The sequence below is a fragment of the Lissotriton vulgaris genome, chromosome 3_2, assembly GCF_964263255.1.
Source record: "Lissotriton vulgaris chromosome 3_2, aLisVul1.2, whole genome shotgun sequence".
In the NCBI taxonomy this organism is placed as follows: domain Eukaryota; kingdom Metazoa; phylum Chordata; class Amphibia; order Caudata; family Salamandridae; genus Lissotriton; species Lissotriton vulgaris.
In genome coordinates this window covers 132,939,029-132,964,216 of record NC_141690.1, presented here as the reverse complement: position 1 = coordinate 132,964,216, position 25,188 = coordinate 132,939,029, and the positions used below count along the sequence as shown (strand labels likewise).

The 25,188-nt window shown below is 48.6% G+C and overlaps 1 protein-coding gene across 1 annotated transcript in view; it reads right to left on the bottom strand.

Moving 5' to 3' along the window:
* Nucleotides 1-25,188, bottom strand: part of WDR1 (WD repeat domain 1) — a 277,783-nt gene that overhangs the window by 37,277 nt on the left and 215,318 nt on the right. The window contains exon 13 of the mRNA XM_086964091.1: nucleotides 11,995-12,168. Within this exon, the coding sequence (XP_086820217.1) occupies nucleotides 11,995-12,168 (174 nt within the window). The remainder of the gene's footprint in view (nucleotides 1-11,994; nucleotides 12,169-25,188) is intronic.

Below are 25,188 nucleotides of genomic sequence, written 5' to 3'. Positions count from 1 at the left end.
GAACCCAGGACCATCTCTCCTTCAGGAAGCAACTCAAGACCTGGCTTTTCGAGCAGTAACGGACCCCTCTCCCCCCAGCGCCTTGAGACCCTTCCGGGTGAGTAGCGCGCTATACAAATATCCTGATTGATTGGACATGTCGGCCGCATTTGGTATGGTGAACCATAGCATCCTATTAAAGACTTGAGAATATTGGAGTGAAAGGATTGGCGCTGAAATGGCTGCGATCATACTTGACAAGCAGGCAACAGGCGGTGACAATTCCACCTTTTACATACCCAAAGACACATGTGTGCCATGGGTTACCTCAGGGATCAGCAATCAGCCCAATTTTATTCAATATCCATCTGCGCCCACTTATCCATATTATCAAGTCCTTTGTCATTGATGTAGTCAACTATGCAGATGATACACAATTGGTGTTCTCTAGAAGGAGACCAGGTAGTCCCTCTAGACAAATTCCAGGAGTGTATGAAAAGTACCACAAATTGGCTCAGAAATAACGATTTGCAATTCAATGGAGACAAAACGGAGATGGTCTACCGCTCTATGACTAAAATGGACCGTCCCTTTCCTTCTGAATTTAGACTCACCCCCACAGATAAACTATTGACTCCAGCCAAAACAGAACGCAATTTGGGGGTCATGCTGGATGATAACCTCCAGTTGGAGTAACAAATTAATAATACAGTGACCACTAGTTTCTCTCTGATTAGAGCTTTACAAACAACCCTTCCATTTATGCCACTACAACCAGGTCACAAGTAGTGAGGAGTGTAATACTGAGCAGGCTGGATTACTGCAATTCATTATACCTGGGTGCACCAAACTCAGTAATACTGAAGTTGCAAAGGATTCAAACTATAGCAGCCAAACTGGCTCTAAACAGGCAGCGGAGGCTTTAAAGGACCTTCATTGGCTGCCAATCTGTCAAAGAATACAATTCAAATCCCTTTGTATGGTGTTTAGAGCAGTACATGGGATGGACCCGAAATCCTTGCAGAAATAATTCATGTGGTACGCTCCAAGGAGAAATCTCCGCTCATCAAGTACAAATTTGGCGATCACAGCGAGATTTAAGAAGACTAGAACTGGTGGGAGAGCCTTTGGTGTAGCAGCCTCACAGCTTTGGAATGATCTCCCCGTAGATATTAGACAAATCCAAACTCTACTCCCATTCAGGAAGAGGCTGAAGACCTGGCTTTTCCCCGAGGGAGGACAAATAAAAACTGTTCGGTCACTCTTTAGGTACATCTTTCTACATGCACACTCATAACAGGACAAGTTAAGCACCAGGATACCCATGGGGTGACAGTTTTGTGCTATATAAATTCTCTTACATTACAAAATTACTTTTACAGTAGTTATGTAGTTTGTAAACAGTTTGAATTGTAATTGCATATGCCCTTTGTTAGGGCTTACAGAAAGGTTGCAGAGAAATGCAATACTTTGTAAATACAGTACATAGACTTAAATGGGCTTTTCAGTGAAAAAACAGGTAAGTTACTTCTTGGAGTACTTTTCTTGCACAGAGTAGTATATCTAGATACTACTATCAGACATTTCCTGTGAACAGGTAAGTAAAATCGTTTTTGTTAAAAAGTACAATTTTGCAAATGCTACTTACCAGTATGCATCTGTTCTTGGCATGTAGGGCTGCTGACATTCATATCTGTGCATAGATCGCCACCTAGTGTTGGGTCCGGATGATTGCACATTGTTGTCCTGGAAGAGTCTTCGAAGTATCACGAGATAGGTGGCTCCTCCCCTGGACTACAGTGCGCATGGGCATCGCCTCCATCCCCAGATTGTTTTTAGCCATTGGCAGAGATGGAGTGAAGAATGTGAATGATGACCATGCTATGAGCAAATGTATGTATATGATAAAAATCTGCAGCTGCTACAGGCGCCGGGGAGGAGGGTGGGCGATATGAATGTCAGCAGCCCTACATGCCAAGAACAGATGCATACTGGTAAGTAGCATTTGCAGTTCGAGGCATGTGGGCTGCTGAATTCATATCTGTGCATAGAATACATAGCAGTCCCTCCATTAACGGCGGCCGCCCGTGCCAGCTGCAGCAGTCTGAAAAAGCGTTTTTAGAACAGCCTGACCAACAGCAGCCTGCTGTTTGGAATGTACGTCTACACAGTAGTGTTTAGTGAAAGTATGTGTGGTAGACCATGTGGCTGCTCTACAGATATCTTCTAAGGGAATGTTACCTAGGAAAGCCATAGAGGCCCCCAACTTCCTGGTGGAGTGGGCCCTTGGTGGGATAGTGAGAGTGCGTTTAGCTTTAGTGTAACAGATCTGGATGCACTTTACTATCCACCTAGCAATCCCCGCTTTGGAGATTGCGTTTCCCTTGTGGTGAGTAGCAAAAGCAACAAAAAGTTGTTTGGTTTTGCGGAAATCTTTTGTCCTGTCTACGTAATACATCAAGGCCCTCTTAACATCAAGGGTGTGGAGCATGCGCTCCGCCAGCGTCTCTGGGTTTTGGAAAAACACTGGCAATTCGATCGTCTGATTAATGTGGAATTGTGATACCACCTTGGGCAGGAATTTAGGGTTAGTGCGGAGCACCACCCTGTTAGCATGTACCTGGAAGAAAGGTTCTTGGATGGTGAGCGCCTGCAGCTCGCTAACCCTCCTAAGCGATGTAATCGCTACTAAGAACGCAACCTTCCAAGTCAGAAACTGAAGCTCACAAGAGTGCAGTGGCTCAAAGGGAGGACCCATCAGCCTTGTAAGAACCACATTGAGGTTCCATTCTGGAGCTGGTGGGGTCCTTGGTGGAATGACCCTTTTGAGTCCTTCCAGAAAGGCCTTGATAGCAGGGACCTTAAAGAGTGACAGGTGCTGCCTATTCTGGAGGTATGCTGCCATAGCAGACAGGTGAATACGGATGGAAGAGTACGCTAGATTGCATTGATACAGGTGGAAAAGGTAACAGATGATATTCTGAATGGAAGCATCTAGCGGGTCAATACTGTGGTTAGCACAGTAGATGACAAACCTCTTCCATTTAGCCGCATAACAAGCTCTAGTAGTGGGCTTCCTTGCCTCCCGAATGATGTTCATGCAATCGGGAGGAAGATTGAGGTAGCCAAACTCTAGGACTTCAGGAGCCAGATCGCCAGGTTGAGCTGTTGCGGATCTGGGTGCTGAATGTCGCCACGGCTCTGCGTCAGAAGGCTGGGAGTGAGATGAAGCCTTTGATGCGGCACCACGGACAGTTCTAGAAACGTGGTGTACCATGGTTGGCAAGCCCACGTCGGAGCAACCAGGATGAGAGTCATCGAGTGCTGCCTGAGCTTGCGTGCCACCAGCGGTATCAGAGGTGCTGGGGGAAAAGCGTACGCAAATCTGCCTGACCAGTTCATCCACATCGCATTGCCCTGTGATTGCGGGTGTGGGAACCTGGCGGCGAAGCTTTGGCATTTTGCGTTCTCCTTTGTGGCGAACAGGTCTATCTCTGGATGACCCCACCTTTGGAAGTACGGTTGGAGTACTGATGGATGTATCTCCCACTCGTGCATCTGATGGCTGTGCCTGCTGAGCAGATCCGCCATTTGATTGTCCTTGCCCGGGAGATGCTCTGCCATGAGGAAGATGTTCCTCTGAATGGCCCACTTCCACATGCTCTGAGCCAGATGAGACAGCTGTGGAGAGTGTGTGCCTCCCTGCTTCTGAATGTAGTACATGGCCGTCATGTTGTCCGTCCGGATCAACACGACTTTGTTGCACAGATGTACTTTGAACGCCTTTAAGGCCATGAAGATTGCCATCAGTTCCAACACATTGATGTGCATCTTCCTTTGCTGTAGTGTCCATAGTCCCTGCACAGTGTAATGGAGTACATGCGCTCCCCATCCCTGGAGAGAGGCGTCCGTCGTCAGGATAATCTGTGGGACAGGCTCTTGGAATGGTCGGCCTTTGCAAAGGTTTTGTGGATTCCACCAATGCAGAGAGTTGTATGCCCGACCGCTCACCAACACTAGGTCTGTCAGTTGCCCATGAGCCTGAGTCCACTGACGTGCTAAGCACTCCTGAAGCGGACGCATATGTAGTCTCGCGTGCGGGACAATGGAGATGCAGGAGGCCATCATGCCTATCAACTGCATGAACACCTTCGTCGGAAGCGAGTGTTGGGGTCTGAATCGTTGGATCAGCGCCTGGATACTGGCGATTCTCACTGAATTTGGCTGCGCAGTGGCTGCCAGAGTGTCGATTGTCGCGCCCAGATACTGTCGCACGTGGGCGGGCTGGAGATGGGACTTGGGGTAGTTCAGAGAGAAACCCAGATCGTGCAGGAGATGAATGGTGCGTGACACATGGTCTACGCACTGTCTTTCCGTCCTTGCCTGAATGAGCCAGTCGTCCAGGTAAGGAAAGACGTGGACGTGCTGGCGACGGAGATGCGCCGCCACAGTCGCTAGGCACTTTGTGAATACCCTTGGTGCCGTGGTGACCCCGAACGGCAGGACCTTGAACTGGTAATGCTGGTAATGCACTGGTAATGCTGGTCTAAGATCGTGAATCTGAGATACTTTCTGTGGGAAGGATGCAGGGGGATATGAAAATAGGCATCTTTCAGATCCAGCGTAGCCAGAAAATCCCCTTGTTGAAGCAGGGGAAGCACTTGCTGCAACGTGAGCATATGGAAGTGCTCCGAGAGTATGTACCAGTTTAGGGGCCTGAGGTCCAGGATGGGCCTGAGGGATCCGTCCTTTTTGGGAATCAGGAAATACAGGGAGTAAACCCCTGTTCCCCGCTCTTGCAAAGGAACGAGCTCTATTGCCCCTTTTTGCAGCATGACTAGAACTTCCTGCTGCAACAAGGTCAAATGCTCGCCTGACATAGGACGGCTTCTTGGGGGTATGTCCGGCGGAATGGAAGTAAGCTCTAGACAGTACCCGTACTGGATAAGGGACCTCACCCACCTGTCCGTGGTGATGTTCTTCCACGCCGGCAGGAACTGCTGGAGTCTCCCCCCAACCGGTGTTGTATGGTCGGGGGGCAGTGACAAGACGTCACTGCTTGTTGGTGGTGGTGGACCTGGAGCTATTGTTTCCACGTCCCCTGCCCTTGACATTATTGCCTCTGTAACCACCTCTACCCTTGTTGTTGTACGGGGTCTGGGTGTTACTTTTGTAATACTGCGTGGATTGGGATGCCTGCCCCCTTGTGGTGCCTCTGGAGTTTGAGCGGCGAAAGGAACCACTCCGAAACTGCTGACTTTGTAAAGCCCCCATTGATTTGGCAGTTTCCGTATCTTTTTTCATTTTTTCCAGGGTGGCATCCACCTCAGGTCCAAACAGGTGGTCAGGATTCACCGTTTGATTCAGTATCGTAGTTTGGATGTCGGGTTTGAACCCTGAAATTCGAAGCCAGGCATGGCGTCTAAGCAACACACTGGTGTTGATAGCCCTGGAGGCTGTTTCTGCCACGTCTAATGCACATTTGATGGATGCATTTGTAATGAGTTTGCCTTCCTGAATCAGCATCTCCCCTGCCTCCTTGTATTGGTCAGGTAAGTGTTGCAGTATGGCCTCTAAGGTGTCATAATGGGCCCTATCATAACGTGCAAGCAGGGCTTGGGTGTTAGAAATTCTCCAGATATTAGCTGCCTGTGCAGCAATCCGTTTGCCTGAGGCCTCGAAGATCTTGGACTCTTTGTCTGGGGGAGGAGCGTCAACAGTAGTCTAGAGAGTTCGCCCTCTTCCGAGCGTTGGAAACAACCAAGGAGTCTAATGGCAAGTGTCCCTTGATATAGGTAGGATCCGTCGGCACCGCCTTATATTTCCTGTCGATTCGAGGGTTGACCACACGCGACCGTGTGGGCTCCCTGAAGACTTCCGTTGCATGTTTAAGCACACCTTTGAGCATCGGCAGCGTTTTGACTGTCTTCTCAGCCACAGAGAAGGTGTCGAATAAGAAGTCCACATCCACGGGGTCCGAGTGCAGCTCGACGTCGTGGTTAGCCGCAGCTCGCTCGATCAGAGCATTAAAGGCCGCTGAGTCCTCCGTCGGGGACGTCTTGGCCGCAAAGAGTTGCGTGTCCTGACCCGATTGCGGGTCCTCCGTGTCGCCTCCGGCGGACCAAGGGGCACGCTCCTCCTCCGGATCCGAGTACGCCGGATAGGTGTACTCGGCATAGTCTTCGTCCACATCGCCTGCGGGGGAATGCGTTGGCGAGAGTCCCAGGGCCTGTGGGGACACTGGTTCCACCAGAGTCGAAGAGTCCCTTTTGTTTTTGAGAGGGATCCTGAAATGCTCCAACGCCGGCTCCATCGTGATCTTCCTCTTGAGGAGAGACAGTTTTCCGGTGTTGGCGTCGATGATTACCTCACGACGTTCTTCCTCAGCAAGCGGCTGGAGCCGAAGCTTCGACGCCACCAAGGTAGCTTTCGGCGTCAATACCTCCTTCGAGTGTCCGCCCTGTGTCGACGCGAAGGCCTTCGGCGCCGTCTTGGGTGGTAGGGTGAAACGAATAGGCGTTTGCCCCTTCGTAGGCTTAGGTGGGAGCTTAGGCGCCACAGCGTCCTGAGCGGGAACCACACTGTCCTTTCGGATCCGCTGCAGGGATTCCGCTACCTTCATCGTTAAGGCCGGAGTGGGCTTGACCGGTCCGACCGACCCCCCGTCGTCGAGAGCCTGATCGCCGGCAGCCACCTTCTTCGGAGCCGACGCCCCATGGCCATGAGCGTCGTCGCCCTGCCGCTTCCTCGGAGCCTTTTTCGGGTCCGCGACCCCTTTCGAAGCCGACGCAGACGCGTCAGACGATTTCGCCTTCGGCACCGACCCCGAGGGCTTCGGGTCGGCCATTTTGGCGTGGCTCTTAGAGTCGGCCATTTTGACTTTCTTGGAAGTTGACGCCTCCAGAACCTTCTTGACCATCTCAACTTTCGCTCTCGGTTTCGCATCCGAGGGTGATGGACCAGTCGGCTTCACTTTCGTTTTCTTCGAAGTAAGCGATGGTTCACAAATGTCCGTGGCCGGGCCCAAAGGCGGGGACGTAGGACTCATAGTTAGATCTTGGGTAAGGCCCGAAGGCGATCCCTCGACCTGGGCCGTATGAAGGGGACTAACCCCTGAGTCTGTTTGGGGATGCTCCTCCTCCGAGCTATCTCCCATCGTGGTAAAAGTCTGATCGTCGTCCCCTACCTCGTCGGTGACTTCGGCAAAGTTCTCCTCACCCGCGTCGTAGGTCTCCCCTTCGGATGCGGGATTAGAGTCCGAACCTTGCTCTTCGTCCTCGACAGATTCTTGAAAAATGTCATCTGGTGGGGGCGCCGCAGCTGATAGCTTAGCCTGGAGCCTATGGGCTCGACGAATCTTTAAAGTCTTCTTGCTCCGGAACTTCGAGCACGCCATGCAGGCGTCTTCGCGGTGATCCGGTGACAAGCAGGTATTGCACACCGGGTGCACATCGAGGTGTGAGTATTTAGAGTTACACACCGGGCACTTCTTAAACGGAGTCCGCTCCATAGCAAGAGTGTAGTGTAGGCCCGTCCGCGCCGAAAGCACGTGGAAGGGCAGCGAGAGATCGGGGCTGAGAGTCAGAAAGAAACCCGAACGCAACTATACCGACGCCCAGCCTAAAGACCTTTTGGTCTCGAGTAGAAGTTGAACAACTATCGGTTCCGACAGAGGGAACCGAAACACATCCGAACCCAATGGCGGAAAAAAACAATCTGGGGATGGAGGCGATGCCCATGCGCACTGTAGTCCAGGGGAGGAGCCACCTATCTCGTGATACTTCGAAGACTCTTCCAGGACAACAATGTGCAATCATCCGGACCCAACACTAGGTGGCGATCTATGCACAGATATGAATTCAGCAGCCCACATGCCTCGAACTAAAGAATTTCTTTAAATTTTCAAACTCCACACTTAGAAACGTTTCCAATAAAAACAGTCAATGTTATCCTATGTAGAAAAATAGTGTTCTTGGTTTTAAGGCAAGTATTTGCTAGTGGGAGTTGAGGTTCTTGGGGTAGACTCAGGGGTCCCCAGGGTCAAGGATGCACTCTTGTTACACCCTCAGCGGGGGATATGAGGCCTTCGGTTGGTGGCTGCTGATGAGCAGGCTTTTTTGTTGTGGGAGCAAAGCACCTGGGTTTTAGCTCAAGGCAAATGGGGAAACAAAGTAGCACTAAAGGTGCATCTTCAATTGCACTAGGTGGGCCGGGTGCAGGGTGCTGTTTCGATGTCGGGCGCCCAGTTGTTTGCAATGGGGGAACCTCAGGTTTGAAAAGGCACTGCAGGATTGGGGACAAAGGTATTCTGGGTGAGACCACCACTTAGAGAGGTACTTTGGGGGTTGGTTAGGCACCGTCGGTTTGGCCGACCAAGGCTGTGAGCAGTCTGGTGTAGGGGTGCCTTTTGGGGACGGATCTTATTAGCTACTGGTCGCAGTTGGGGGGGACCTTCTGGATTTAGGCTGCAGGTGTCGGCTGGAGGCTTGAGGCAGGTCAGGATCGGTGGGAGGACCTCCTGGTGGTGTTTGCCCACTTGAGCTCAGGCTGTGGATGGCGGGTGCAAAGTGCTGAGGATTTTCAGTGTCAGGCCAGAGCCAGATGTTGAAGATGGACAAATCCAGTGTTCACAAGAGAAAGTCTTTGTGGTTGAAGGCAGGCAGGTCCTCCAGGGTTTTCAAGGTTGCTGGCTGCAGGACACACCGGGATTTCGCAGGAGCAGATTTCGATGTGGAGACAGGCCGGTTGGGCTGGGGGGAAGTCGGTGGACGTCTTCCTCTTGTTAGCTTTGGCACGGCTGAACTGTCCTTTTCTTGTTGCAGGTTCTTGTCTGAGGAAGCAAGGTTCAGAGTTGCCCCATAATACTGGATTTAGGGGTGTTACAGGTAGGTAAAATGTAGGGAATAGGTTCCTTCTCTGGGGTGGGTAAACCCCCTATTATGTATGCCACCTTCCAGTAGGAAGGAGGCATGAGCCTGTCCCTGGTTGGCTGAGTCCCCCCAACAGCAAGATGGCAGGGAAAGAGTTGTGCTTCACCTCGCCTCCCCCACCTGAGAGGTGGGTGGGCACACCTCTCATCCTCACTTGTTTTTCCCGCCGGTTATCCTGCCTAAAGTGAGGGTCAGAACCAGTGGGGACCAGTTACTGAAAGCAGCAAGTGGCCTGGGAAAGCTCACAGAGGAGGCAAGCCTTTAAAGCTTCCCCTTTGCGAACCCTGCTCATCCTGGAGGAGGAGGTTTGGCACCTGATCCCAGGATGTGCATGGTTTCAGGTCCCGGAGAGCAGCAGGAGCTGGACCCAGGGGTCCAGAAACATTTCTGGTGGTGGCAGCTAAAAGCAGACACTCAGACTGGACGCTAGTGGTAGGTACGTTTTCAGGGGGCATCTCTAAGAAGCCCTCTGAGCATTTTTCATTAAATCCCACACTGGCATAAGTGTGGGTGTAATATGCTAAAACGTTTGATACCACACTTCTCAGTTTTCAGTGTAGCCATTATGGTGCTGTGGAGTTCATAATGAAACTCCCAGCACTGTATACTCTTAATGACAGCACTGCACTTATAATGTTTAAGAATAGACTTGGACACTGTAGGGGTACAGGGCTCATGCACCTGTACCCTCACCACTGGTATAGTGCACCCAGCTAGAGGGGTGACTGACATATGCCAGGGCAGAGGGTTGTAGGCATAGCACACAAGGATGTGTGCCATGTCGACTCTTCACTTTGTTCTGCACCAAAACATGCAGCATGTAAAGGCAGTGCGTGAGTGTGAAGGTACAGGACCTCTAAGGGTGGCACAATCAGTCCTGCAACTCTTAGAGGCCTTCTCTGGTCACAGTGCCCTGGATACCTGTGGCACCATTTACCAGGGGCTGACCTGTGGCTAGAAATGCCAATTGGGTTTAGGCTTCAATGCAGTTTTAGGGAAAGAACATAGGCCCTGGGTACCTGATTAGCAGGAGCCCAGGGCACAGTCAAAGCACATCAGCAGTTCAGCAAAAAGTGAGGGAACCATGCAGAAAGAGGGCACTTTCTCAAACGGCTACATAAGATTTGTGGGCGGATAGAACATCGTACTCATTTTTATATTGTAAAATACCATCAACTGAGTGTTTGTCACCCCAACCCCCTTCAGATAATAGTTTCTCTTGCAGGGTCTTATGACTCATAACACCCCGAGAGTGTGAGACATCTGTCCGTTCTCCTTTTCTCTGAAGGGGGTGCTGCACGCATTATCCCTTTGGGGCTGAAGGGATCTAAACGGGTGTACTCCTGTGCATAAACTAGGAGATTCATCTCCATGTATAGATCAAGCAGGAGGTAGACTAGTTCCTCTTTAGTAGGTTGCTATACTCCAAACCCTTCATTACCCTACTTTGAGCAGGACACAAATCCTCTAAAAGAAGTATATTATTTAGAATAAAAAAAGCATTCATCTACATTAATTGTTCTGTAACTAAAAAGGCATTTCTAAGCTGCACAGATGAAACACTGCTTGATAAAATGAGTAGGCATGTTGTTGTTTGACTTAATAGTGACAGGGGACACAAATACCAAATGCATTTATCAATGCATCTATGGAGCAGCACTAGAGCACCAACATGATTATTTGAACAGCAGCCATATAATTCAAAACATTTTATCTAGCCCATGGATAGCAAGCATGCTAGATTTGGAGCACAGCCATAAATTCGCATTCAGATTGAGTATGTAAATTTATATCATGTGGATATCCTTATAATCTGCATAAAATCTGGCCATTCTGGACCGGCATTTGAGACCACTGCTGCAACTGAATTTCCCTTTCACATCTGAGAGATGACCTTAATTGTCCCACAAAAGCTGCATCCTTTTGTAGGTGTTACAAGGCCATGGTCAGGTCAAAGCAGATAATGCCCTACAGAGGGCCAGGTTCAGTTGTTTCTACTATTTTATACATCTCTCCCACCCCAAAATCTGGGTGACCACACATATGGCAAACTTTAAAACAACTAATAACTGGGATACAGAGTCAAATTACACAATAGCATCTACAGTTTCCTGGCAGGCATTCCCATCCAGAGTTATTTATTTATATCATTTATAGAACGCGCTGCAACCCTACGGGCATCCTGGCGATTTGGAAATAGTGTAACTAAGAAGTGATCAGCAAGGGGCAGGATGGAGGAATGACATGTTGCTCCTGGGGCGGTTATACTTTAGGAAAGAGCCAGGTCTTGACCTTTTTGCGGAAAGGCAGTAGTTCACTGGTTTTCCTAATCGCGATTGGAAGGCTATTCCAGAGGTGGGCTGCTGCTATGCTAAAGGCTCTACCTCCCTGGGTTGCTTTCCTGATTCTAGGTATTCTGATGAGGTTAGTGGATGAAGAGCGAAGGGCCCGTGTGGGCTCATACCATTGGAACTTGCTTTGTAGTGGTTTAGGACCCTGACCATGTACTGCTTTGAAAACAGTACATAGAGATTTAAAGAGGATCCTCTGGGGCACGGGCAGCCAGTGTAAGTCGGCCAGTGCTAAGGTAGTGGAGTATCGGCGAGTTAGGAGTTAGTCCTGAAACAAAGAGTAATGAATCTGCTGACCGGTTTTTCTGGTTCACATTCTGAATAGAATTCTCAGTTATGTGCAGGTTAACACTTCCCATTTATCAACTGCTCTTCACAATTGTAAATAGGAGTGGAGGAGTTTGGGGAGGGAGGACTCTTGGGAGGGAGGACTCTCAGGAGACCGGGGAGACTGTGGGCTGGCAGGAAAGCATCCCATGCTCCTCTTGTGCAGTAGAGAAAGGTCAATCTCTTGCAGCACAATCCTCATGATATTATGGGAAGGTTTTTCGAGCCATAGAACCCGGTATTCAAACACCTGGCAAATGTAGGTGCAGAAAACCTGGTCATATGTAAATGGGCACAAAGTCTTCAACAATCATTTCCAGCACCTATATCATTCAGATGTTAACTGAAAATGTTTAGGGAGACATGCCTCCACACTTGCATATATAAAAAAATAGGTTAAATCTTACCCCATATCCATCAGCCACAGCGAAAACTGTAATAGCCTTGTTTGCATCAGAAACAGCAAGGTAGGCACCATTAGGAGAGTAAGAAATGTTGGTAACTGGTCCTTTAGCTTCTAAGGTCTTCCCATCATCTTTTAATGAATTTCCTTGTATAGAGAACAAGTGTACCTTGTTATCCTACGAGTTAAAATTGGTGCAATTAATATAATGTTTACAAATACAATTTTGCAAATCTAATGAAATATTTAGTAAGATAGGTGAACAGAAAGACAGTTAAATGTCTACATGCATGAAAATGTGGATGACTAACAGGAGTATGATATAGTTATCAAAAGCAAATCTGAAGAAATAGTTTTCTGTCATTGTACAAATACAGTAGTAGGCGATGGAAAGGAGAGTTCATAATTCTGTTGTGAGCTTAGACTGTAAACAAAGTGCCTAGATTGCACTTAACTGAGGTAAGCTAGCAAGTTCAGCTCACTACCATTGGTAGGTATAATTTAAAACAGTGATGAAGAAAATCAGACAATGTATTCAAAAGATATTAAACAATTGAAACATAATTAATATGCTCAGACTAACCAAGAAGTATGAATAAAAACGTTTTCTGCGCAAATGGATAGACAAGACAAAAATGCAAGTGCACCATTATACCGTTATATGCAGAATTGGAGTTCAATTCTTTCAACTGGACCTACTTTCTCTAAATTTCACAGCTGGGTAATCTTGATGTATGGAAAGCACATGCTGGAGGTAAGGGTAGCACACGGCACCCATCAGGGACGACCATTGTCCCTGATGATACTTTCCCTTTGATAATAACTGCTTGAAGATATAGTGGTATTCCCGGAGGTTGCAGGGGAACACAAGAAGATTTCATTATACGCAGATGTCCTACTCTACTCTTTCGAAGCCCATGCGGTCTGAGGTCTCAGTCTGCAATTTTGTCTGTGCTTTGGAACTTTAAAGGATACTCCAGCTATAAAATAAAGTGAAACACGTCTATTTTACAGGAGATGGGAGACTGGACAGATGTCAGGACAGTGCCACATGGTCTTACTGTGACAAGAATGAGTTTCAGATATCTGGGCATCGAGATCACACCACACCAATCTGATTTATTAGGACAAAATATGGGGGTAGGAGGGGGTGCGTCCTTTGGAGCGTTTCAATAAGATTGAAAACGTTGAGGGAAGATTTTGCTCTCACTACTGGGGACGGTGGCAGTAGAAGGCTTGCTTATTATATGGTGCACACTTAATTAAGTGAAGCACCCTGACCTAATCTAGACAATGCTTATGGTGATCTTAGTGGTCTCAGACAACCATAGAAAGCTCTCTAAGTGGTAGCTATGGAGAACAGCCTTCAGTACAGAAGGAGCATAAAGAAGCTGGTTTTACCAGTGCTAATCATGTAGTGTAAGTTAAGATTAAAAAAGAAACAGTGCAGGTATAAAGATAGTTATTATAAACACTTCCTAACACATTGCAATATCTCCTACCCAGAGATATAATCCTTATACACATAATACTTCAATAGTACAACAGGTAAGTAACACAAACACACAGTGGTTTCCAGGGGGAGACCAAACCATACACTAATAAAGAGGAATGCAAACCGCAACCAGAGTCAAGACTGGACCCAGAAGACTTAAAAGAGCTTGGGACCTAAGTAACCACCCAAAGTAAATACCCAGGAACCCTACAGAGGCCATTAGCAGAGTGGAAAAACGACCACATGCTCAATACAAGTCAAGGGGTACGTTTCGTTGCAGTTTTCAGGAAGGACCCTTCTCAGAGACCCTTGAAGAAACCCGATGGAAGGTTGGAGAGTCACCCCACATGTTGATACCCTAGGAACCAGAATACCTACACCAGGGAAGCCAGGTGCATAGGAGCGAAGTGACGTCGGAAAAAGGCGTAGACCACAATGGAGCACTTTAGGGAAGATGCCGCTGGCAAAGGTGTAAGAGTCCAGTGGAATCCAAGGGTGGATTCTTGAAGAAGAGTACCTGCAAGCAGAGGGGACAGAGTCTATGCCACTTGGGAGTGACGAGGAGGCACGGAAGACCAATGATCACCGGTGAACGAAACTGCAGAAGAGTGGATGGTGACCTTGTCACTGCAGCTGTGAGGACCAGGCGACGATGTGGAAGACCAGGAGTCGTCCAAGAGCTGTCCCACGTCGAAAGGCGAACGCCAGTGGGTGGGTGTTTCCGGCAGAAGCACCAACAAGCCTTGGCAGCTGCAACAGATGAGGAAAATGAAGAAGGTGCAGTGTCTGTATCAGCAAAGTCCTAGAGACTAACCAAGCACATTAGAGTCAGGGCAGGCCCTGAGAAAGCACAGGAGCCCACTCGAACCAAAGATGACCGTCGAGAGGGCCCACAAGCTGAAAGCACAGGAGTCGCAAGAGGACCTTGAACAGCTCACCAATGATGCAGGACCATGGTGCAGAGGATGTGGTGAGGAAGAAGATCTTGATAGCAGGAGATGCTGGAGGATGGAGTTTCTTGGATCCCGAAGATAACTGGAGGAGAGTCAACAAGCCTCGTCGATGGCAAGTCGACGCTATGCACAGGGGTACAGCTCCAGCAGTTCAAACAAGGAATGCAGACTTCAAGCTTGCCGAGAAGACAGTGCCGGGAAAGCAAAAGACACATAATTGATAGACGGGATGCAGAACAAATCAAAACATTCACCCCCAGTCAAGAGGTCTTGTCCTGGCCATATGCAAATCAGTCTTGACCCTGTGCCTCATGGGAACAGTCCAGCCTGAACTGCCAAGCCAAAAAGCCCTGAAACCGGTCCTAGGATGCTTGTTTCCAGTCCAGGGAGGACCAGGTCTGGCAGTTCGGGCTGGACTGTTCCCATTGGGTGCAGGGTCAAGGCTGATTTGCATATGGCTGGGTCCAAAATGGAATGGCATGGTGAGCAAAAAAACGCTGGATTTAGGACCAGATCTCTGTACTGGGGTGAATGTATGACGTTCTGCATTTTATCCATCAATTTTTCTTTTTGGAGAAGAAAGTGCCGGCCTCGAGGATTTGCAGAACCCCCCACTGTGTTGCTTAGCCTTTCGGAGGCTGTAGGACGTCAGGAGTAGCAGACACGTCAGCTTAGTTGCGGTGCCTGCAGATGCAGGGGCGTGACTCCTTCACTCCAAGGGAGATTCCTTCGGGTGTCTTTGAAGCCCACAGGCCTGGAGAAGAAACTGGTTGGAGCACAGGCACAGATGATACAGAAGATTGGCAGGACGATGAGACCAGGAGTCTTCCAGATGCAGTCTCGATTCCCAGAGCGACGACCAATGTGCCCAGACGGTTGAAGATGAAGTGGTTTCTGATTTGAATTTTGTCCCACGATGAATCTGAAGAGCCACCCACAGGCAAGCCCTAGGGAAAGGGTTGGGATGATTCAGGAGTCCTTCTCAGAGGAGGGGCTGGACAGAGGGGAGGATACTCCCTTGTCCTTTGTCCAGTTTTGCACCAGAGCAGGAGCCAATGGCTCTCTGAACTGGTTCCAACTGGATTAAGCAAGCACGGCACCAAATGTGCCATTCAAAGCAGTCTGGTGGTGCTGGCAAGCGTCCCCACCACAGTGTAATATACAAAGTCCTGTCTGGAGGGTTGTCACCTTCCTGCAACAGGAAACCTATTGTTCTACTTTCCCTTGATTGAGCATGGCTCAGCAGAAGGCAGGAGGGCAGAATTGTGTATGCGTCAGTAGCAGCACTAGCTTGCTGTTAGACCCTGAAAGGCAGGTACCGGGTATAGAGGTGGAGGGGGGGGGGGGGGGGATTCCTCATCCAACACATCCATCCAGCAGTATGTGTGCTAATTATTGTGGGGGTTCACCTCAAACGAAGACTCAACTGCAAGTCTGGACAGGTCTACATAGAACCACTATCCGATCTTCTGTATCTGTATGGAAACCATTTAGTAGAGAATTGATGGGGCCTACCAAGGCTACTCGGGTAGACAATAATATAAAGTTCTACAGCTCAGGCATGCCTGGGGAGCAGAGCGTAGGAGAACTGGACACACTTGCCCCCTCGCAACCACTGGAAGGATGTCAAAGGCAGAGTTTATGAGTTAAGCCATTTCTTTTACAACTGAAACTTTCTTTAACAATGGGCCTGGCAACTTACTAAAATTCAGGGGAGCATGAGAAGTAGATTGGGAGGCAGCACTGATACACCCATAGGAAGCAGTGATTAAAGTTCGGCTGAGATTAATCGAATTTAAAGTACTCCACAGGTTGTACTAGAATAGCTTTACTAGGAGTAAACTACACAAAATGGAAAAAGAGGACGTATTTTCATACTATATGGGAATGCCCCCCTCTTGATCTTAATATACTGGTTCATAACAGCTGAATTTTATTTATTAAGAGTCTTAGAGATCCCTGTGCCTAGTAGCCCTCATGTCATGCTCTTATGGATCCCATGTGATATTGCTCCTAATACAATACAACTGCTGTTCTGAATTCTGGTTTTGCATTAGTAAAAAGAGGCACAGCCAAAATGGGGAGCAATTCAGTTAACTCCACAATCAAGCAAATGTGGTTAGCTGGAATGACGATATCCATGGATGCAAAAAGGGCAGTCTATGGGGGTGAGAGGGTGGTAAGATCACTGAGGTATGTACGGGGAGGGTGGACTGGAGGGAGGAGGATGGAGAATATATAACGGTTTGGAATGGGAGTACCGGTTATCCCAAGGGAACAGACCCTTGGGATATACGGTGCTCCACAACGCCGGCATACAGGGAACCGCCCTAGACTGTCTCTGGTCCTTCCTCGCCGGCAGAACCCAAAGGATCAGACTCCTGCCTTTCCTCTCCGAACCCACAGAGGTCAACTGCAAGTACCCCAAGAATCATTGGTCAGTCTCACGCTCTTCAACAAGTACATGCCCCCCCCCTCGCTGCCATCGTCAGACAGCATGGACTTAGCATGGTATCCTACACCGACGACACCTAGCTCATCCACTCCTTCACAAAGGACCCCAAAACCACCAGCCTCCGCTTCCAGAAAGGAATGAATTAAAGAAAGACGTTGCCACTTGTATGAGCAGCAGCTGCGTGAAGCTGAACTCTGAGAAGACAGAAGTACTCGTCCTTGGCCCCAACGCCTCAGCTTGGGACAATGCCTGGTGGCCCTCCGGCCCCGGCAACCCCCTCCCCCCCCCCCCCCCCCCCCCTCCCCGGACCACACCCAGAACCTCGGCATCATACTGGACTCCTCCCTCACTATGACCCGCCAGATCAATGCCGTTGCATCCACCTGCTTAGAGCACATGGAAGACCCTTCTCCTACATCGCAGCCATGGCCTGGAACAAGCTCCCGGTCAACATCAGATGCTCCCCTACTCGCACACCTTCAGGAAGAGTCTCAAGACCTGGCTTTTCGGTTGACTCTGAGCTGCACCCCACCCCCACGCCTTGAGACCCTCACAGGTGAGTAGCACGCTTTAAACTCCCTGCCATATGAACTCCCACGAAAATGAACAGCAGTGACTATATCATATTTCTTCACTGTTGAAAGTGTGAGATGGATTGTATACATGAATCAATAAAAAAAATGTGTTGTAACTTTCCCTGAAAGCATATGTTTGTAGCATGTAGTGCTGTAGTTTCACATGCTCTGAATACTCCAGCCATCCAGTGTTGGGTTCGGAGTTGTCCAAGTTGGTTTTCTTCAAAGAAGGCTTTTGAGTCACAAAGACAGAGTGACTCCTCCTCTACGTAATATTGCGCATGGGCATCAACACTTTTGTTAGATTGTTTACCCACAGGCAGGTGTGAAAGGATTGTAAAGAATGTGCATGTACAGTGATGTCTATGCTGAATGCAAGTGTATTAACATAAGTATGTAATCCAACTACAACAGCCACAGGTGTCCAGGGATGGCACATGGGAATCTACAGCACTACATGCCACAGATGCTTACAGGGTAAGAAATAGCACTGCATGCCACAGATGCTTACAGGGTAAGTAACAATCTGTCCGATGGCATGTGTGGCTGTAGATAAACATTGCTCTGCTTAGACTTAAGCGGTGGCTAGCCTGTGGTAGATGCAGCAGCTTGAAAAAGGGCATGTAGTACTGCCTGACCTACATTAGCTTGCAGGCAAGCTAAATAATCGACACAATAGTGTTTGGTAAATGTGTGTGAGGTAGATGCAGCTGCCTTACAAATGTTAGCTATGGGAATATTGGTTAGAAAGGCGATTGCGGCTCTCTTTTTACGAAGGGGAATGTGCTCTGGGATTAACAGGTAAAGGTCTTTTGGCCTTAATGTAGCACGTTTGATTACATTAGACTATCCATTTGGCTATACCCAATTTGGATATTGGGTTGCCTTTATGAGATCTTTTTTCCTGAAAGTTTTAGTTCTATGTATAACAAGAGGGCTCTTTTGACATCTAGGATATGAAGAGCTCTTTCAGCAACGGAATTAGGGTGAGGGAAAAAAACTAGGAGCTCAATGGATTGAGGAGCTGAAACCGAGACTGCATTAGGTAGGAATTTAGGACTGGTATGAAGAACCAGCTTGACTCTGAATTTAGAAGAATGGTTCTTCTAAAGGCAAAGCCTGGAGCTCACTACCAGCAACTAAGAATGCCACTTTACATTAAGGACCCTGAAGGGGCCCTGAGTGAAGAGGTTCAAAGGGAGACCTAGGATTCTGATGAGACCAATGTTAAGGTTCCTAGAGGGGGCTGGAGGAACTCGAGGAGAAATTACTCTTAAGACCTTCCATGAACGCTTTAATGAGAGATGCTGCCTATTTTGGAGATAAGCAGCCATCATAGAAAGGTGTAGCTTATTTGAAGAGTAGGGTAAACTTGTCTTTTGCAAATTAAGAAAGTAGAAGATAATGCACTGTTGCTTTGATAGGATCACTTTGTTTGGGTTGGCAGTGGCAAAATAAAGGTTTCCATTTTACAGCATAGCATGATCTGGTTGTGGGCCTGTGTGCTTCCTTGAGAAGGTTCATACATTCTTATGGTAAATTAAGATGGCCAACTACGACATCAGGAGCCAAATTGCTAAATGGAGAGTTTTGGGGTCTGCGAGCCCGATTTGTCCTTGATTCTGAGTGAGAATGCCTAGTCTGTTGTGGTGCTTCTCGTGAGAACTACTGAGAGATCTAGTAGGGCTGTCACCCAAGCTGACGTGCCAAAGTGCGAGCTACAAGGATCATGGTGAAAGAAGTGTGCCTGAGTTTCCAAACTAAAAAAGGAATGAGAGGGAGATGTGCAAAGCGTAGGCACATATCCCTGCCCAACTCCTCAATAGTGCCTTACCCTTAGATAGTGGGTGTGGGTACCTGGAGACTACGTTTGACCTTTTTGCCTCAGCAGAAAACACAAAATGCCCAATTTGAGGATACCACCACTTTTGAAAGTAGGGAAGGAGAACTTGTGCATGGAGTTCCCCCTTGTGGGTCTGTTGCTGCAACCTGCTGAACAGGTCTGCAAAATCGTTGTCCGTCCCTGTGGTGTGGCGTTGAATAGGCCAGTTCCATACGGTCAGAGACAGGCGCGCCAGTTGAGAAGACCATGTTCCACACTTTTTTTTAGATAATACATGGCTGTAATGTTGCCCGTCCGGACTAGGCCAGGTGAGCCGAGGGAGGAAAGCTTTTAGTTCCAGGAAGATTGCCTGAAGCTCTATGTAGTTGATGCGTAGGGATTGCGGTCTGGCATCAAACAGACTTGTAAGACCCACACATATGGTGTTGCAGATCGGTACCCAAACGGTTTCTGTTGCATTTGTGGTTAGAGTGAGGCAAGGACCAAGGTCTATAACGCTGCTCCTTTACGAGGTTTTTGGCGTTTCACCTTTGCAGAGAACGTGTAGTGTGGCGGCCTATAAACATGAGGTCTTGGAGACAACCCTGTGACTGAAACCACTGGCGAGCAAGACATTGCTGTAGGGGATGCATGTGTAACCTCGAGTGGAGAGCTATGCCATTGCAAGAGGCTATAATTCCTAGCAGACGTATTACATTCCCTAGAGTTTTGTTTGGTTGGAACTGAAAGTTCTGAACTCGAGTAGGATTTGGATAAGCAAATCCAAATTACATGTTCAGGATTGCTCTTAAGTGAGATTGAATTTGGAGAGGTTGACCGTGAGACCTGGGGACATTTATAGTGAGCCCTAGTCTGAAGTAGATCCACTGTCAGGCGAGTGGCATTGTAGGTGGGTACTGACTTTGATAAGCCAATTGTCCAGGTGGAACATGTGAACGTTTGGTCTTCGCCAATGTGCTGCGATCACTGCCAAACACTTTGCAAAAACTCAAGGTGCTAATGGAAGAACTTTGAGTTGGTAAGGTTTGCCTCCTATGACAAATCAGATATATTTGCGGTGGGCAGGGTGTATAGGTACATGAAAAAAGTTGTCCTTCAGGTCCAATGTTGCGTGCGAGTGCGCGAGTGCTACGTGGGGGGTGCGCGAGTGCTGCGTGAGGGGCGCGCGAGTGCTGCGTGGGGGGCGCGCGAGTGCTGCGTGGGGGGCGCGCGAGTGCTGCGTGGGGGGCGCGCGAGTGCTGCGTGGGGGCGCGCGAGTGCTGCGAGTGCGCGAGTGCTGCGAGTGCGCGGGGGCGCGAGTGCGTGGGGGGCGCGAGTGCGTGGGGGGTGCGAGTGCGTGGGGGGTGCGAGTGCGCGCAGGTACGTGCGTGGGTGCGTGCGCGTGGGGGGTGCGTGCGAGTGCATGAGAGGTGCGTGCGAGTGCATGGGGGGTGCGTGTGAGTGCGTGGGGGGTGCGTGCGAGTGCGTGGGGGGTGCGTGCGAGTGCGTGGGGGGTGCGAGTGTGAGTGACGAGGCTGGGGAGGAAGATTGGGTAATCACTGCTTTGCAGTGGGTGCTGCTCCACATGCAGAGACACCCCTGACCTTTCCCTTGTTGTTTCCGCCTCTGAAGGAACCTCAGAAATAAACCTTACCATATGAAAATTGGCCTTTATTTTGTTGAGTGGTGGAGGCGTCCGTGGTGGTGGATTTATATGCACCCCTGTAGCCTGAGTGATTAAAGAACCCCCAAGGAAGAGCTTGTTTGTAACGCTCCAATGGTCTTAGCAATATCAGTATCCTTTTTTAGGTCTCGCCTACACAGTGCACATGCGCCGCGCGTAGGAGGAGTCCTCTTGATATCTGTTCGCATTTTGGCCCAAAAACGTGCATGCGCTGCATTGCTTTCAATGGCAACATGTGCACGTTTGGAGATTCCCTTGCGGGAGCGAGCTTTAAAACCATCTGTTTGTAATTAAAAGATGGTTTTAAAGCTCGCTCCCGTAAGGGAAAAAGGCGCAGGCCCCTCCTCTCTACCCTCCCCCTGCTACCTCCTCCTCTCCTAGTAAAATGTGTTTTTTACTTCAGCACGAGATGCGTGCTTATTTTTTTCCATGTCTTGATCTTTAGAGCGTTTGAATCTACCAGACAGCAGATGCGTGTTATTTTAAACTCACTTCCTCCTCCCCAACCCGCCATAAGAGTGGACACGGCGCTGACCCCTCCTCCCACTTCCTCGTGGTTCGTGCCAGTCCCAGAGGGGAACTGCTGCCTCAGACACAGAGGGCTGCGACCGGCTGGCGGTGGGAGCAGAAACGCAGGCCTCGAAGCTGCAGCTGACTGACAGGCGCTGGAAACACCGGCCTCTGCCTAACTTTAAGAAGCAAGGGATGGCACATCGCTGTCATCTGTGTCTGCTTAAAGTGAGTTATTTTACTGGCTCGCACGTTGATATTTTTCTTGCCTTCTCGTTATGCTTCATGATTTCCTCTTCCCCATCCAAATCACAGAATCACATATACTGGACGAGTTACCCACGCCCTTGAGTTCGGGGGCTCGTCTTCCCCCAACTCAATTAATGAACAGCTCCACTGTCCCTCCCCGACAGAGGGGCTTCTCCTCTTCTGATGTTCTAGAATGTTACTGCCTTTATGTCTGAGCAGTTTATCGTGCCAGAGTTGTCTTTATTTTGACATTTTCCGTTTAGTTTATCCTATTGTATGTGTAAGAGTACATGTACCACAATGCAAAGCAACCTGGACTATACAATTTGCTTTTATTTTTCCATAAACAATATAGAGAGGAAGGGTATTAGTCAGTGAAGGCAGGGTTGGGACTCCCAGTCCCCTAGATCAATAGTCAACAGGCAACTGGTGTCCCACATTTTAATAGTATCCTTAAAGATCCAGAATAAATTCTCTGAGTGGGTAGGATCGGGTACTTTTTAAACACACGATTACCTGTCTTGCACATATAAAAATAATACCAGCTCCACTGTAGTCAGGTGTCGTAGCACACCTGGATGGCACTCGGCTATTCAGGTGGGACCCCGATGATTAAGCACGTAACCAACTAGGTTGGTGAGTGAGGGGTCTTCTTAAGGACAAAGGATGTTCCATTTTGAGTTGTGTTTAACGCACCTTGCCCTCCCTCTACTGAGGCTGGGACTTATTCATAGGGCCTAACTCCCTTATTGTTGTTTAACTATACAATTTACTCCCACATGGAAATTGATAAACACGGAGACCCGATGACTGAAGGCAATGAATTAAAAAAAATCCCTTTTTTTATTACTGCTTTCCAGTTTACTGCTTTTCTGGTCTGCAGTTGAAGTGTTGGAAAATAATTTCGCCTTTTAATAGCGACGCCCGCCTTGTTGTGACTGGTATCTTCATGGTTTCGAGATCGCAGTCATTTCGACCCACTTTGAGGGTTGCCTTTTCTGTGCACGTGAGTGCAGTTAAATTTGCTTGCAGTGTGAGGTACTGGATTTTAGTAAATGTACACGGTGCTTTCGCTATTCTAAGCAAACAAATGCCACTTGTTTACTTTGCGTCACACGTCACGTGCCTGAAGTTTGACATACACTTTATTTGCAGTTTTTTTTTCATAAGTGGATGCAATTTGGGCCTGATATAGCCTTACACATTCTGGAAATAAGCTATATTTGAACGCTTCGAGTTAAATTATGTGTACATTGAAGCAAAGTGTTTATAGAAAGGGAGCATGGAATCCGAGAGAACAACTTTTATCAAAATTACACAAGTGTGGCTGGGAGAGGAAGGTCTGCATGATCAGCCATTTATACACTCCCTTCCTTTGGTTGCACCAAACGTCCTCAGCCAATGAGCCTATGTTCTTTGAATTGAACCATGATCTGTGCTTCGTAAGCATATGACACTACCTCCATTCCGCAGGAGTGAATGATGTTCGCTAGGGGTGCCACAAAGATTTAAAAGTGTGGTGCTTAAAGAGGAGCCCTGTGGAACTCCACAAGGCAGGGAGAAGGCTTCAGAATAAAAGCGCTGAAGCTTCAACTTTTGAGATAGTCCTCCTGTCCTCTTTCCTAGGGGAACAAAGAGTGGATGGGAGATGTCCAGCCCTTGGGAGTCTGCCTAGCAGCAGAGTGGGAGAGATGGCATCGAACACTGCAGCCAGATCCAGGAGTATAAGAATTAGTCCCTGTCCTTCATCCACTCGGCGTCTACTACTGTCCGTGGCTGAGATTCATGCTGTTTCTGTCCCATGATGCTTTCTAAAGCTAACCCGGGAGTCATTGAACCAGTGTTGTTCAGCAGTCTCCATCAGCTGAATATTGAGATGCAGTTCCAGAACCTTAGCAGGTACGGGCAGCAGCGAAACCGGGCAACAGTTTTTACAGTCTATGGTGTCAAAATTCGTTTTTTTCAGCAGGGGCCTGATAATAGCCTGCTTCCAACGCTGTGGGTATGTCCCGGAAAGGATCACATTATTTATTAGTTCACAGAGTGGGGCAGCTATATTACTGACAGCCATATGGAAAACTGTAGGGGGGCAGGCTTCAGAGGGCGAGCCTGCATAGGTTCTCAAGAGGTATTGCTCGACCAGCTCAGGAGAGAGCGTGGAGAAGACAGAGATTCTTGGTCTCTTGGCTCGTATCTGGTACGGAGTCTTGCAGTGCTCGGGTGAACCACGGAAGGCAGAGGGATGTCGGACCAAAGCCTGCATATATATGCTTAAGTAGAAGGTGGCTTGCTGATTGCAGAAAGCCTGCGAGCTCTCTGGTTCCTCTCTGGAATGTGAGGCTGAGAGCAGTTTTACTAGCTTAAAAGTACTTTTCTAGAGGCAGCATTTTCAATTTTCTGAGTGAAATACGTGGTTTTCTTTTCGAATAGTGCACGTTTATATTCTCTGATGGTGATTTTATATGAGATTCTGCCTTGTTGGTCTTGGTTTTTCCTCCATGCTCGCTCGTAGTGACGGCATGTTTGTTTAACCCCTCCCATGCTCATGACGAGCTCTGCTCGTCATGAGCCACGGTTCCCGTGTGCTCATGGTTAGAACGCTCACACGTGGGGCTAATTCCCCTGCTGTGGGAGCGTTCTACAGAAACGGGTGTGGCCGTGACGAGCTCAGCTTGTCATGAGCACACGACCACCGTGACTCATGACGAGCTGAGCTTGTCACAAGCACAGGGGTGCTGTGCGCGCCTCCCCTCCCCCAGCACAGGGGGAATCAGCCCCACAGGCAAGGGGTTAGGCATCCTGAGTCGATCGTTGTACCAAGGAGCAGATAGAGAGCCTTTATGTGCAGTTGTCTTCAGAGGTGCCAATATGTCTGCTGCACGCTCTAGCCACGTGGTAAAGGCCTCTGCTCCACTATCAGAGTCCTCTGGGATTACACAGGGTATACTATTTAGGGTTCTGGATAGTGCCTCATCAGAGACCCCTTTCCAGTTTGTGTTTTTCCAGTGTGAGGAGTGTTCATAATTCTGTCTGTTGATATTGATGAGATATTAAAGGCAACTGCATTATGATCAGACCAGCTGATGAGAATTGTGTTTTGATAGACCAGTCTGGGGTCATTTGTAAGAATCCTAACTAGGATGCAGCCAACCTTGTGGGTGGGGGGCGGAGACCAGTTGTGATCGTCCAGGATTAGCGACCGCTTCTAAGACGCTGTTCGAGTCATGATTATCCATCTCCTCTAAGTGGAAGTTAAGTCCACCATGATAATCATCCGATTCTCTGCTAGCAATGGTTCGAGAAGGATTTTAAGATCCCTCAGAAATGGGGTTCTGTGACATTACTACCCGACAAGGCGTCGAAGCGCTTTTTTCTGTGAGCAGCATGCTACTACGGGACCGATAGAGGCACGTAAATTTTAAGTGGTGGATAGGATAGTCAGTTATTTGGATTTG